The sequence below is a fragment of the Colletes latitarsis genome, chromosome 11, assembly GCF_051014445.1.
Source record: "Colletes latitarsis isolate SP2378_abdomen chromosome 11, iyColLati1, whole genome shotgun sequence".
Lineage (NCBI taxonomy): Eukaryota > Metazoa > Arthropoda > Insecta > Hymenoptera > Colletidae > Colletes > Colletes latitarsis.
Window position 1 is genome coordinate 8,226,694 of NC_135144.1, and position 16,302 is coordinate 8,242,995.

The following is a 16,302-nucleotide window of genomic DNA, read 5'->3' on the forward strand; positions in this document are numbered from 1 at the left end:
TACCCCTGCAACCGAAAATAATTTTTTCAGAACGATTTGAAATTTGTTTTTTTCGTCGAAAAATTTAGGCACCTACCCTGCCGATTTTTCTTAAAAATTCCTTTTTCATTTTTAGTAATTTTGTTTGACGCCCTACAGAAAAGTTGTCTAATACTCTTTTGTAGGTACCCATAAGCTCTACTTCAAAAAAAAGTTTCATTGAAATATATTCACAATTGTAGGAGTTATGGCTGTTTGAAAATTGGACCATTTCTATGGGGTTTTTCTTATTTTGCGAGGTCAAGGATCAACTTTTTAAATATTTTTGCGATTTGTACGTATTCTCCACCAAAATACGCGTAGTTTGCTTTTTTAAACATTAAAATCGTCCAATCCGTTCAAAAGTTATGACGTTTTAAAGATTCGCATGAAAATTCGGGCAGACATTTCTGGCCGGAAAGTAGGTTTTTGGCAAGGAATTTTTTTCTCGAAAGTGCGTAGGATTTCGAGGATATGTGTAATGACCAAAAACGATTGTAATTAGCCTTCGCAACCGCAAATAATTTTTTTAGAACGATTTGAAAAATTTTTTTTTTGCCGAAAAATTTCAGCACCTTCTCGAATTTTTTTCTAGAATGAGTTTAGGATTTCGAAAGAATGTCTAATGACCAAAAATGATTATAATTGACCCCCGCAACCGAAAATAATTTTTCCAGAACGATTTGAAATTTTTGAATTTAATTGTTAATAACTTTTTAACGAAGCCTCCATCAACAAATTGGTATTCTTGATTTTCGTCTTATTTTGGCCTCTAGAATCCCCCATTAAAATTTTTCCCAGAGGTGGCCGAACACCCCGTATAACTAATTATTGTATTTGCAAAAAAAAGTAAAACATACTATTTGTCTGTTATAAAATGTTCCATTATTTCGTACTTTTAGGAATAAATTTTCCATTATTATTAAACGTAACTGTCCAAAACTTGCAAAAATACTTGAAGTAGCTTTATATAATTTTCTAAACTTGTTACGACGAAAAAATGTACCTATCCGTAGGATCGTCGAGCGACTCGAGCACAGGTAAATTAATTTCTAGCTGTACAGATAACGTTCCCACTTTCGTTAAAATTCTTATCTTTCTATCTAAGTGTTATATATACTTGGATATCTTCAACACGATCGTAATTCAGTAGATACGCGTATAATATCGTAAAACCCTAGTTATGAATTTACGAATAATCCATTCCATTTTGAATTAACGCCGGTGCCCCGGAGCACAGTGTCGAAACAAAAGGATTAAAGTTTCATTTACATTCACGCGAGCACGCGATTAGCTGTCTTGCACGCGAGTGTATAAAACATCAATGCGGGGAGGCGGGCGCGAAAGCGAAATGTTACTCACTCATACGATAATTAGTCTGTCTACGACTATTAGTTATGGCTGTGCCTTTTAAAGATCTAGAATACAAATGTGCCAGCAAGCACGGATTTAATACCAATCGTATTTCTCTATGGGTGACCGATATGCACCAATTTTTACGAAACCAAAACGTTTATTAAACATAGCTAAGAGATTAACCAGAGTTTGTTTCGTGCAACCTATTTGTTTTACGAGAGAAATCAACCCTATTTCGAACCGCCCCTTACGCCGCCATTTAAATCGTTAAAGATATAAAAAAATATTTCAAATGAAAGTTATAACAATTCTGGTGAACTATAAATGTATGTTTAATTGAGTACATTATTGAACTACATATATTGTCTGTCAAAAAGATCCACTATTCTAAACATTAAAAATAAAATTACTTCTTTTCCTATTACGTTATCTAGAGGTATTAAAAAACATGTTTCAAACGAATTAGATTGAAAAAAAGGAATTAATATTTTGTACAATATGCTATATAGTAAATGTTCATTGTACAAATTATATATTTAGTATATTTTTTGTATATAAACATCTGCAACTATAAAAATTTCTTGTATAAAAATATACAAAAATTAAAAAGAATAACGTCACAAGTTAAGAATTTATTGTCATCTTTATTTACGTGATGGTCCACAAAATGTTACTTATAAATTATTAAATATATAAAAAAATATTTGAAAGAAAACTTATAACAATTCTGGAGAATTATAAATGTATGCAAACAATTTAATATAATCCATTGTTCAAATTGTGTGACTTTGTATATTAATCAGCGGAATTTTTTAATTTAATTTTTTATCAATGATTTTCTTCAAGTTTAACCTTTTTGCAAGCAGTGTCTCTGTATTTATTGGGCAATATACTTTTATTATTTCTGACGTACAGATCCTTTAAAAAAATTGATGTGTTTCCTTAAAACGATTACAAAACTTTAAATATCACTAAAGCATACGACAAGTGAAATTTGTATAACTGCGAAACTTAATAAATATATAACGATTCATTCAAATAAAGTAACATTTATAGATTGTAATTTTTAAATGCACGTTAGTTTTGCGTACTTCCCTAAAACGTTTAAAAAAATTTTAATGTTACTGGAGCATATGACAAGTGAAGAATAATTACTAAAGTTAATAAACATGTAACGATTCATTCAAATAAAGTAACATTTAAACAGGGTATTCGGCCAACACTGGGAAAAATTTTAATGGGAGATTCTAGAGGTCAAAATAAGACGAAAATCAAGAATACTAATTTGTTGATGAAGGTTTTGTTAAAAAGTTATTAACGTTTAAAGTTCCGCCCGTACTGAATTTTTTTCTAGAAAGGGAATAGGATTTCGGGGGTAGGTCTATTCACCAAAAATTATTGTAATTGAACCCCGCAACCAAAAATAATTTTTTCAGAATTAATTAAAAATTTTTTTTTTCGCCGAAAAATTTAGGCACCTAACCCCTGTCGATTTTGCTCAAAAATTCGTTTTTCATTTTTGATAATTTTATTTGACATCCTACAGAAAAGTTGTCTAATACTTTTCTGTAGGTATCTATAGGCTCTACTTCAGAAAAAAGTTTCATTGAAATATATTCACTATTGTAGGAGTATTGGCTGTTTGAAAATTGGACTATTTTTAAGGGGTTTTTCTCATTATGCGGGCTCAAGGACCAACTTTACGGATATTTTTGCGATTTGTACATATTCTCCATCAAAATACGCGTAGTTTGCTTTTTTAAACATTAAAATCGTCCAATCCGTTCAGAAGTTATAACATTTTAAAGATTCACATGAGATTTCAGGGAAGCATTTCTGGTCTGAAATTATATTTTCGGTAAGGAATTTTTTTCTCGAAAGTGGATAGGATTTCGAGGGTATGTCTATTGACCAAAAATGATTATAATTGATCCCTGCAATCAAAAATAATTTTTCCAGAATGATTTGAAATTTTTCATTTTCGTCGAAAAATTTAGGCACCTACCTACCCCCTGTCGATTTTTCTTAAAAATACCTTTTTCATTTTTAGTACTTTTGATGGACGCCCTACAGAAAAGTTGTCTAATACTTTTTTATAGGTACCCATGAGCTCTACTTCAGAAAAAAGTTTCATTGAAATATATTCACTATTGTAGGAGTTATGGCTGTTTGAAAATTGGACCATTTTTATGGGGTTTTTCTCATTTTACGGGGTCAAAGAACAACTTTTTCATTATTGTTAGAATTTCTACATATTCTACATTAAAATACGCATAGTTTGCTTTTTTAAACATTAAAATCGTCCAATCCGTTCAGAAGTTATGACGTTTTAAAGATTTGCATGAAAATTCGGGCAGACATTTCTGACCAGAGATTATATTTTCGGTAAGGAATTTTTTTCTCGAAAATGCGTAGGATTTCGGGGGTATGTATAATGACCCAAAATGATTGTAATTGCCCACTGTAATTAAATATAATTTTTTTAGTATGATTTGAAATTTTTTAATTTCGTCTAAAAATTTGAGTACCTACTCGAATTTTGTTCTCGAAAATGAGTAGGATTTTAGGGGTATATGTAATCACCAAAAATGTTTGTAATTCATCCCCGCAACCAAAAATAATTTTTCCAGAATGATTTGTAATTTTTGAATTTGATTGTTAATAACTTTTCAACGAAACAACAAATTGGTATTCATGATTTTCGTCTTATTTTGGCCTCTAGAATCCCCCATTAAAATTTTTCCCAGGGGTGGCCGAACACCCTGTATATTCTAATTTTTAAATACACGTTAGTTTTTTGTGTTTCTTTAAATCGTTTAAAATTGTTACTAAAGCATGTAACGAGTGGTGTAATTGCTAAAGTTATTGAGGTTCCAAGATTTGGAAATCATACAACTCACGGAGGTTCGTATTTTATTATATTTTTATTCACCGTGCATCGAGTATAGTAAATTGCCGGATTAAGTTATCGATGCAAATGAAGCGAGCATAAATTAAAGCTGACGTACCTTGAGCATCAAATTGCCTCCTTCTGCGTAGCATGGTTCTTCCTTGAGAAGAAACGGGACCTGTTCTTCCATGATTATCGTCGTGCGGCTCATCTTCCCCTGCACTTGTTGCACTATCACGTTGCACCACTTCGTCACTTCCGATCGTCGACTGTAAGGCGCCACTTCCGTTTCCGCCGAAGAACTTCACTTTTCTCGCCAGTTCCACGTACCCATGAAGACCGGTCTCGCACAATCTACTCGTTAAAAACGAATAACCGAACAATGCATACGCGATACAACAATCTGATACCAAATTCTACAAAGAGATCCGTACCGGAGTGCTTAAAATTTTTGTTTGCTTCGTACGATTTTCTTATTATTTAATATTTAACTCGCAAACGTTTCAATTGACGTTGGTTATCAGTATTTTTTATTATCGTTTTAAACCGCTTAATAAATATGAACTACTTCCTTCCTCGAGACTTGAACTTCGTACAAAGAATTTAAATTTCCCTAATTACTTCTCCGTTTATCGATTACATCGGTAATGATAAATTATTCAAAGAGCGTGCCCCATTCAAATGCGATGTCGACATTCGCGTTTAAAAGGATTGTCATCTTAACATAATCAAAATAGGATAGTTTACGACACTGATACTGAATTGTAGAAATTGCTAGAAATTGTATATTTAGACTGTGGATGTTTATGCATTTTAATTCTCAAGTAACTACAGAATGCACTTAATATGCAAAAGTGTAAGAAATATTTAAAGTATGATACGAATTATTATATTTAGGAGTTGAGTCCTCATTCCAGTAATTCTATTAATGAAAATATGAATTTGCGTAAAGATCCGAAGTCTAATTATAATTATAATTTTCTTGACTTTGACTGAATAATTTTAAATTTTATCAATTTTTTACTTGCAATGGATCAACGTCCTTACCTAAATCAATGAAATCACTTTAGCAGTATATTAATAATTACTGTCCCATTCAATGAAGTATTTGTACAAAGATCCACAGTCAACTCATATTACAATAGTAGGAGTTATTCAATTTCTGGTTCACTACCCACCAGTCAAATTACTTTTCAAATCATTTGAATAATTAAAAAACCGAGAGGTGGATACAGTTTAATTGAGAGCTACTTAACATGTTCGCTACCACGCGTTACACATTTGTGACAACGATGAATATCCCTGTAAATAAAGAAAGTAGAAGCTGTCGACCACTGTCACATTATGCAGAATACTGTATTCCAAATATTAAATACATTTTATTTGTACATATAATTGAAATAATCGAATAAGGCTAACAGAAATATAGCGTGGTCCGTGGCGGACGGTTTTCCAGCTGTACGGTGGTAGCGAACGTGTTAAGTTGGTAGAGTTCTGAAGAAGAAAAGAATTCCGATTGTTTCGACACAAAGATGGAATAACCTTTTAAAGAACCACTCGATTTAAATTACCCACGCACCTGACGCTCTCGCTACCGCTGCTCTCGTATCTAGCGCTGCTGTTTGATTCTCTCCTGGTCCTCGTAATGGCGTCCCTTATTCTTTGAGACGCGGAACAAGAATCGCCTGTTTTTCGCGGAAGAGCCGGCGTTGGTTCGCTTTCGCTCTCCCTGGGACTGTATCTCGATGATCTTGTGCTCAATGGACTTGCTTCGGGCGACAAGTGCTGCAGAAACAGATAATTTAAGAAAAGATTATTTAACAAATTAATATTGTTCGTTATAATAAAAATATATATAATTCTAGAAAAAAATATCTCAGGGCAACATGTACCTACATATGTATATCACAGTTTATTTTTTATGATATGTAATTATAATAAATATAATACATGACTTCGAAAAAGATAAAATAGAAATTTAAATTCAATCTATCTCAACAATTTATAGATTACACGTATATAATTTTTAAGTACGTTTGTAATGAAAAGTGTACGTATACAGGGTGTTCGGTCAACCCTGGGAAAAATTTTAATAGAGGATTCTAGAGGCCAAAATAAGACGAAAATCAAGAATACCAATTTGTTGATGGAGGCTTTGTTAAAAAGTTATTAACAGTTAAATTCAAAAATTTCAATTCGTTCTGGAAAAATTATTTTCGGTTGCGGGGGTCAATTACAATCATTTTTGGTCATTAGACATACTTCCAAAATCCTATCCACTTTCGAGAAAAAAAATCGGGTAGGTGCTGAAATTTTTCGGCGAAAAAAAAACTTTTCAAATCATTCTAAAAAAATTATATTTAGTTACAGTGGGCAATCACAATCATTTTTTGTCATTATACATACCCCCGAAATCCTACGCATATTCGAGAAAAAAATTCCTTACCGAAAATTTAATTTCTGACCAAGAAATGTCTGCCCGAATTTTCATGCGAATCTTTAAAACGTCATAACTTCTGAACGGATTGGACGATTTTAATGTTTAAAAAAGCAAACTACGCGTATTTTGGCGGAGAATATGTACAAATTGCAAAAATATTCGAAAAGTTGGTCCTTGACCCCGTAAAATGAGAAAAACCCCATAAAAATGGTCCAATTTTCAAACAGCCATAACTCCTACAATTGTGAATATATTTCAATGAAACTTATTTCTGAAGTAGAGCTCATGGGTACCTACAAAAAAGTTTTAGACAACTTTTCTGTAGGACGTCAAACAAAATTACTAAAAATGAAAAAGGTATTTTTAAGAAAAATCGACAGGGGGTAGGTGTCCAAATTGTTCGACGAAAAAAAAATTTTCGAATGTTTCTAAAAAAATTATTTTTAGTTGTGGGGGTCACTTACAATCATTTTTGGTGAATAGACATACCCCCGAAATCTTGCGCATTTTCGAGAAAAAATTCAGTACAGTCGGAACTTTAAACGTTAATAACTTTTTAACGAAGCCTCCATCAACAAATTGGTATTCTTGATTTTCGTCTTATTTTGGTCTATAGAATCCCTCATTTTTCCCAGGGTTTTTCCCCGAACACCCTGTATATGATGGTCCATGGTACAAAATTGTTAATGGTTTCATTTCATAATTTTAATTCCTTGTTTTCCTAATTAATTTCTGACCTTCGATTAATTTCAACGTAATACTTGGGACATTTAGTTGCTTTAAAACTAAGGCTGCTATCTTTATAATCATCATCGTTTAAGTGGTTCTAAGATGTTAAATTGTTCTATTGTCAATGTCGACAGTGAAACGAATATTGTTAATTATTATACACCTGCAAAATTTATAATCCTCGTTCAGATGAAAAGGACGTCGAATAAAAGTATAAACTACTTGTTAAAGCAAAAGCTTGGGCTCTAAATGCACGAAGAATAGATTTACACAATTTCTTGTTTAATGAATCTTTTAAGTAGGCGAAACGAGTGAAGAATGATTGCAACATTACTCTTACGTCGCGGCGTATAGTCGCGTCCATTGTGTTACTAGACATACATTAAACATTAAACGTTATATCTTTTAAAGCAGAAATTATGTCATTTGAAAGAGTTTTAATAATAATATTGCCGAGTTATTTTTCGTCATAACAATTTCATATGAATGTTTACTATGACATGAAATCTACATATATGTATGTATAAATCGTTTATTACAAGAAGTTGGTCGATACTTTCATGTACAGTACCAATCGCAGAACACTTAAAAAAGTGGGTGGAGTATGTTCTAGATGGAGTTCAGTTGATAGACGTGTCCCTATTGATGTTGTTAGGGTACTGATTAGTCTCCAATAATTCCATACCATTCGATACTAACGATCTTGCCAACTTTAATGATCTTGAAGTATGTTAAACGCGAAAGATTCATGAGTGTTCTGGAATGAAAAATAATGGCCGTCCACTCTTAGTTTTCAAGGCATAGTTATTAGAAACTTGAGTCGTAATTCTCCTTTGATATTTTTCTGAGACTTAACCTAGATATAATCCGACTCATACTTAATCTAGACCGTTACTTTCGTTCTGGGGCACTCATAAACCTTGATTAAATAAATAATTTAAAATAATAGTCGAGTATAGGTCAGTTTTTGGTTTACATTTGAATAAATAAACAATTCTAATTACAAAACTAGAGCAATTCTTAATCCTGGATTGAAGATACTCAGTAATCTTTCCCCGTGTACCTATTTCAAGTTCATTGGAAACAATGAAATCGTTAGTATTACAATTATAGGCTAGCTTTGATAGTCCAATTTAGTACAACACTTACGTTCTTTTGCTTCTAATAAGGATAGTTGCAATAGTGGATAAGTGTGTGAGCACTTGTCTAATCTTACTTTGAGGAATAAGGATCGTTTTAATATTCTCCTTTTTTAGAATATTAATAATAGGATACAATCATGGTTTCTATGTAGAGAAGCAAAAGGAGGGATTTGATTTCTGTATCCATGTTTGTGTTTTTCTATTTGGATCACTTCTGATTCATCGCGATGTTTCAACTACTAATTATTGAAAATTATTTAGCAACCTAACAACATCAATAGAGATTAAACTGTTAACAGAACCACATACTCTTTCAAGTTCCTTATTTATCGTTAAACTTAATTTCAATAAAGTGGTTACCACTAATTCGTATTAAAGAAAATGAAGTCTCATTATAACTGTAATTAAATTTCTTATACACAAATTACTAATACTACATTTACCGAAAAAAGTTGTCACGCAACATGCCATCATGCTAATCGTAAAACTTACACTGGAGCATCGTTTGTTCGGAGTATCATCAGTATCGTCAGGATTGGAAAACTCCTCCTTTGAAATCTTTCGCCGCACCTGAAAAAAGAACAATCGTAAAGAGAAAAATATGCAGAACCTCGTGTTTCGTCGAACAAATAGTTTTACTGAAAAATATGTTTTCTATATTTTAACCTAAGAAAAATAAATTTGGACAGGACTCATGAATTTCGATGACATAGAAATATTATAGCAAGTGTTGGATTTAGCAGTTCTCAATTGTCTAAAAATTAAATGTTTATATCGCAAAAATTTTACTGGGACTGTTACTTCACTTGCGATCAAAATTATTTAACCAGTTGTTACTCTCAAGACCAACGTTTTCTTTTATTTAAAAAACTACTTAGAGCGAAATAAATTTTCTCCTTTCGATCTTCTACAATTTCTTTCGTTTCGGAACAGTTCAGAAATACTAAAACGACAGTATAGCGTTGCTCCAATCGTATATGCATCTTTTAACCCTTTACTATACAACAACGAGCCTAACTCGTGACAATTTCTTGATGTCAAGACTTCTATATTAAAATCAACACATTTTTACATTCACGAGGTATTCGTAAAACAAATCTATTCTTTTTCGCGGCCATTCCTTGTACCACTAAATTTAAACAAAATTAATTAGTAAGGAGTTAAATTTATTTCTTGAAGCTTGTTATTGGAGCACTAAGAAACGAAACACGAACTTGCTGAATGACCAAACGTCGAAGACACTTGGAAGCAAGTTTCGAGTCTTTAACCATGTATACTAACCACTTGGAAATCGTCAGACTTCTTTCCGTGCCCAAAGTCCGTCGCTTTTCGCTCGTTCGCTTCAAAGTCGGTGACATCCGTTTCATTCTCCAGGAAGCTTTCAGCGGATTCCTTCATAGAGTCTGTATTGTTCTCGTTCTCCGATACTTGTTCCTCCTCGTGCAACAGATCCACCTCTTTCTCCACGTTAGCCACCTCTTGGTCTCTCTTAACGCCTTCTCGATCCTCGATCAGTTTCTCGTCGGCGACATCGACGTCGAGCATCGTCTCTTCTTTGCCTCCCGCCTCGATCCTCACTCTTTCATTCTGTTCAATGTAAAAACTCTCTTCGTCCCGTCTCGACGGTTTGACATCTAGCATCTCCTTGCTCTCTCTGGCTGACGCCTTCGTCCTTCCGTACTCGTGCGCCGTCAACTTCGATTTCGACGTGGTTGAGACGCCCACGCGTTCCTCCGTCCTGTCTTGCTTTTCCTCTTTGCCGGATTGCTTTCCTTTTGCAGCTACGGCCGCGGTTGCGTTCACATTTGAATTCCTGTTGTCCCTACCCACGTCCTCGCGACTGTTGTCCCGCCGGAATATTCGAATGCCGTGCTTCGAGTCCTCCTTACCGGGCACCGAGCTTTTTACCTCTTCCTTCGCGTCCTTGCGGCTCGATTTCCAAATCGAGCGTATGTCGTCTTTGCTATCTTGCCGTTTCAGTTTCTCCTCTTTGCTCCGGGGCGATAATAGCTTTGGGATCAGGCTCGGGACGCTTATGTCCTCGCGACTGCGTCGTAAATCGTCGGTGCTTCCTCTGTATCTGTAAGAAATCGGTATTAGTGGATCAGTCTTTAATAGAACTAACAGTTTGGTAAGTAAGATAAGTCTCTGGTAAAACGACTAGTTTGTTAGTACATAAATCTGAGGTCTTCAACAACGCCATTGAGTAAGCAATGAGAATACAAATTCCAACCTGCGTTTGATAGGCTTGGCAAATTCAGGGCAGAATTCTCGAATTTTTACAACCAGAAAAGCTATATGTTATATTCATTTTGATTGGTAAGAGCAAAAATAAAAATTACTTTCGTGCAATGTAAAAATATGAGTTGAGGAGGTTTTGTGAGAGACAATGTAAGTGCCAAAATTGAGAAATTTTGTTCCTTCTTCTTAAGATATTCCGTATATTCTCGTTTAGGTATATTTTTTTATAAATAATTATAAATAATGTTAAGAATCATTTTTGGAGAAATCAATATATGCAAGTGACAATGTGTCACTAAATTATTTGTCATACGTGACAGATATAAGGTTCTACTATTTTAAATTGAAACACGTTGCTAGTTTCTCTGTTCCAGTTCCTATACTGTAAGAGTCAAGCATTTTAAGCTAGTTTCTTTTAGCTACACGGACATTATTAACGATTTTTATTCTTGATAAATTTGATCCCGAACGTAAGAGTCTTCTAAGCATTATTAGTAGATCCTGGATCAAATGCCACAATTTTATGCTTTTACGATTAAAAGAGATATAGATACATAATACTCGCTCACTTTTAGTGGAACGTAACCGAGTACAATAAATCTCGCTTTTAAGTGACAATTTTTATATGGGGTTCAAACAATAGAATCTCCTTCAGACTGTTTACGTGTATTCAACGTGAGACGAATTTGAATGAAAATTAAATTAGTCATTATATTTCTATCAAAGTATTATATTTTCAGTGGTAACGTTCAAACACGACAGTAATATTCCTGACTATTTTTATATACACGTAATTTGAAAGTTTCGTAGAAATAATTCAAGTAATGTATAATTAAAAATAATCAGAATATTATTGTCGCGTTTGGATTCATTTTTATGGAAGAAACTCATCAATTTATTAATTATATTCTTCCAAACATATGATGGCAAATATAAAAATTATTAGTTTGCATTAATTAATTCATTTTTATGGGAGAAGCTCACCAATTTATTAATTATATTCTTCCAAACATATGATGTCAAATATAAAAATTATTAGTTTGCATTAATTAATTCATTTTTATGGGAGAAGCTCACCAATTTATTAATTATATTCTTCCAAACATATGATGTTAAATATAAAAATTATTAGTTTGCATTAATGGTTGACAATGCTCCAAATGTGAAATTCTTTAGAAAACAAGTATAAAATTTGTTTAATGTTTCAATTATTTTTATTTAACCCCATCTCATTATCAAATACAGCTTACGTTAATTTTCTTTTTACTGTTCAGTTATTTTTAGTATTTTTTTATTTAAAATGATATTCGAGTGGGTTTATAAATACACAGGTGTCCTGGAAAAGTAACACTTAAAAATGAACAACATCGTAAATTCCATTTCGAGAAATGCAACATAAGCAAGAGCCACAGTTGCGCAAAATGCATATTTTCGTATTCCTCCTAAATATTTATTTTAGGCCTTAAACTGAAAAATCGTTTAAGTTTTATACCTCTCTTTTAAACGGATTCAAACCTGAACTTTGAACGTTATTTTCGATTAGGTTTTGCTACCTTGTTTTTAAGTAAAGGATAAATTCTGAATATATTACGAAAGATCAATATTTTATAAATATCAAAACGAATTTTGTATCAAAGTCAAATAGAAAGAGATTAATAATACTGATCGTGTCTTCGATACAAAATGATCGTCATTCGACTGCAGATGTAAATGCATAAGTAGAACATTCGAAAAAACATTTCAATTGTTCATTTCAAGCAAATCACACAACAGGTGAACACAGCTTCTGCGTGAATTTTATATGCATAAATAACCGTAATTTATTTTTAATTAAAACTGAAACATTGACTGGTAAGTTAGATGTACCTTTGCGGGATGAGAGAACGTTTTGGAGATTCTTGAGGGCTTCTGATGTCCTCAAATTCTTTGGAACTTCTTCTAAATATAGGGATATTTGATTTTCTCTCTCCATGCTTGGCTTGACCTAACTTAATTTCGGGCGACAGAAACTTGGACAGTATCCTCGGCGGTTTTATCAAAGAAATCCTCGGTGTAGTTTGTTCTTGGGTAGCGGTCGTCTCTTCCTGCTCTTCGTTTCTCGTTTTATTGCTGATCGTTACAGTAGGTCGGTCGCCTTTCTTTGATTTTATGGCATCTGACGATGGCACATCTTCTTCGTATTTACCGAGTAATCTTTCGGGACGTTTCGAGTTCGTTCGTTCGCTGATATCGGCTCGTGGCGCAGATTTTTCAGGAAAAATCGCTTCGTTTCTGGCTACCGCGTCTTTGCGTGGATCATCTTTCCTGGAACCATTATAGTCTTCGGCATGCTCGTTCGCCACCCGGCTAACTGGTACTTCTTCATCGGTGCTTGGTGCTTCTCCGACGACGGGTTTTACGATTTCGTTCTTCTCAACGGTTTCTCGGTATTCCTGACGACGGGACGGTAAACTTCGATATATGCGCAGCTCTGGTGATTTTCTCGTCGCAGTCCAACGCGTGGGTGGACCTGCATATGGAAACATAGTCGATAATTTATTTACCTACGCGTTACAAATGTAAAATTTTGTCCCAAGCTTCAGGATGATCAAAATATTTTAGAATATTTGTTTCTTTATTGGAAAATCGCTTGAAAGCGACTAGAAATATTTCTTTTTAATAATAAATATTACTACGAGCAAGATTTATATACAAAAAATGTTTATCGTATTTATTTTAATTGGTTCGATTTTAAGTTGCTTTAATTAATTTAAAAATGATTTAAGTCAGATTGACAAATGAATTATATTTACTACATTGTGATGTATACATATATTACAAATAGTGTAGTATAAATTAGAAATAACAATGCAAGTAACGTTTGTATAATTTTCTTGGGCTAAAGAGTAAAAATATTCTAGAATATTTGTTTCTTTGTTGGAATATCACTTGAAAGCGACTAGAAATATTTCTTTTTAATAATAAATATTACTACGAGCAAGATTTATATACAAAAAATGTTTATCGTATTTATTTTAATTGGTTCGATTTTAAGTTGCTTTAATTAATTTAAAAATGATTTAAGTCAGATTGACAAATGAATGATATTTATTACATTGTGATGTATACATATATTACAAATAGTGTAGTATAAATTAGAAATAACAATGCAAGTAACGTTTGTATAATTTTCTTGGGCTAAAGAGTAAAAATATTCTAGAATATTTGTTTCTTTGTTGGAATATCACTTGAAAGCGACTAGAAATATTTCTTTTTAATAATAAATATTACTACGAGCAAGATTTATATACAAAAAATGTTTATCGTATTTATTTTAATTGGTTCGATTTTAAGTTGCTTTAATTAATTTAAAAATGATTTAAGTCAGATTGACAAATGAATGATATTTATTACATTGTGATGTATACATATATTACAAATAGTTTAGTATAAATTAAAAATAACAATGCAAGTAACGTTTGTATAATTTTCTTCGACTAAAGAGTAAAAATATTCTAGAATATTTGCTTCTTCTTTGGAAAATCACTTCAAAGCGACTATGAAAAATGATTTAAATCAGATTGATAAATAAATGATATTTATTACACTGTGATATATACATATATATGACTAAATTGTAAAAATAGGGGAATTCATTAAACAATATTATTAGTGGCGTATTTAAAATGTTACAAGAAAAGTATAATGTTATAATTTGTAAGCTATGATGATCAATGTATTAGTAGAGAAAGATGTTTAAACTATTCATGCTTATATTTTTTGGAGAACACTGACTTGAAGCATGAAGAATGTTTAGATATGTATGTTACAGTATTTCCTACTAACATATGGTATAAATTGTACCTACCATCCTACTAATTATTTTGTAAAAATTATCTCATTGTGCTCCTTACGTCTGTAGGCTTGCATTGAAACAAAAGAAAAACCCTGAATATCGAATTACATTTAAAATACTTACTTTAAATCTATTACATCATTTTGTAAGCAATTGTTTGAAAATTAATAACTAGAATATTAATACTGTAAAATATAGTATTTTACATTGTGTAATAAACAATTCTGTAATTAGTATGGATACATATAATGATATACTGCAAAATTATAGATGGAGATAGCAATTCAGTGGGGAAAATAATGTATAATAATATTCAGTTTGCATAAAATTTAATAATATGTCAAGTAATTAAATTTAATAATAATTCGTTATTATTATACCAATTCTGTCTATGACAAAATGAGGTATTGAGTAGCAGGAAAAAAAAGAAATGTATAAAATTAGTATGGATAATGTTACAAAAGCGAGTTATTCGAAAAACGATATAATAAAATAGCAATAAAACAACATAATAACAATGTAATAAGCATGCAATAAAACTAATATACAATAAGAAGAAGGAAAGAGAAATACAACAAATAATTGCGATAAAAAAGGAAGTAAACTAAATTATGATAAACAAAATATGTATACCAAACGTACCGTTGATTGTCCAAGCTCGTCGAATGCTATGCTTTAATATTTCTACAGGCGACGCCGATGGTTTTCCGCTTATAGATCCTTCAGACACCGGATTTCCGTACGGCCATTTGCCCGTAGCAACATGCAATTCCCTGAAATAATCAAAATTCAAAATGATAATAGTAATCGCCATACCACATAATACAATTTTAATATATTGTCTGTCAAAGAGACAACTACTCTAAACACTTAAAAAAAATTGATTCTTTTCCCATTACGTTATCTTGAGTCAAAAAACATGTTCCAAACGAATTGGATTGAAAAAAAGAATTAATATTTTGCAGAATAGCTATATAGTAAATGTTCGTTGTACAAATTATATATTTAGTATATTTTTTGTAGTATATAAACATCTGCAACTATAAAAATTTCTAACATAAAAATATACGAAGATTAAAAAGAATAACGTCACAAGTTAAGAATTTATTGTCATCTTTATTTACGTGGTGGTCCATAAAATGTTTTAAATACAATTCGTGTAAACTATTCACTATTTCTACCCATTTGTACTCTATTAATTTTTCAAGTAAGTCAAGTGTCCCCAGTTGACAAAATCATAAACAAAATATGCAGCTTTAATTGTAAATAACCGAGCAAAATTAATTACACTAGTCAATTATAAATTAGAATTATTATAAACAAAATCGAACAGGGCACATATACATATATCATTACATTTCCTTCCATCGTTTCTTCCAGACGTTTATAATTAAAATTTTTTGGATACACCTTAATTCAATATTCTACTTTTTATCATCATCCCTGCTTCTACCGTATTTTCTGAACTTTTATAATTTTAATTCATTGGTTACAGATTGTATACACGCATTTGTTTTAAAACCGAGTCGAACCGTGAATAATAAAAATAATTTATGACAAATTCCTTACTATTCGATACTTTTTTTCTCGCGACGATTGGAATATATTCTTAAAATTTGTCTGCTCATTTTAGGAGCCCAGTGCACGTATT

General features: G+C 32.0%; 1 protein-coding gene across 4 annotated transcripts in view; it reads right to left on the reverse strand.

Annotated features, from left to right (window-relative positions):
* Nucleotides 1–16,302, reverse strand: part of LOC143347724 (uncharacterized) — a 137,401-nt gene that overhangs the window by 89,853 nt on the left and 31,246 nt on the right. For all 4 annotated transcript variants that reach the window (XM_076777178.1, XM_076777177.1, XM_076777175.1 and 1 more), the window contains exons 3-8: nucleotides 15,294–15,424; nucleotides 12,683–13,325; nucleotides 9,857–10,655; nucleotides 9,068–9,145; nucleotides 5,844–6,049; nucleotides 4,383–4,618 (exon numbers count right to left, since the gene is read on the reverse strand). In XM_076777178.1, coding sequence (XP_076633293.1) covers nucleotides 4,383–4,618; nucleotides 5,844–6,049; nucleotides 9,068–9,145; nucleotides 9,857–10,655; nucleotides 12,683–13,325; nucleotides 15,294–15,424 — 2,093 coding nt within the window. The remainder of the gene's footprint in view (nucleotides 1–4,382; nucleotides 4,619–5,843; nucleotides 6,050–9,067; nucleotides 9,146–9,856; nucleotides 10,656–12,682; nucleotides 13,326–15,293; nucleotides 15,425–16,302) is intronic.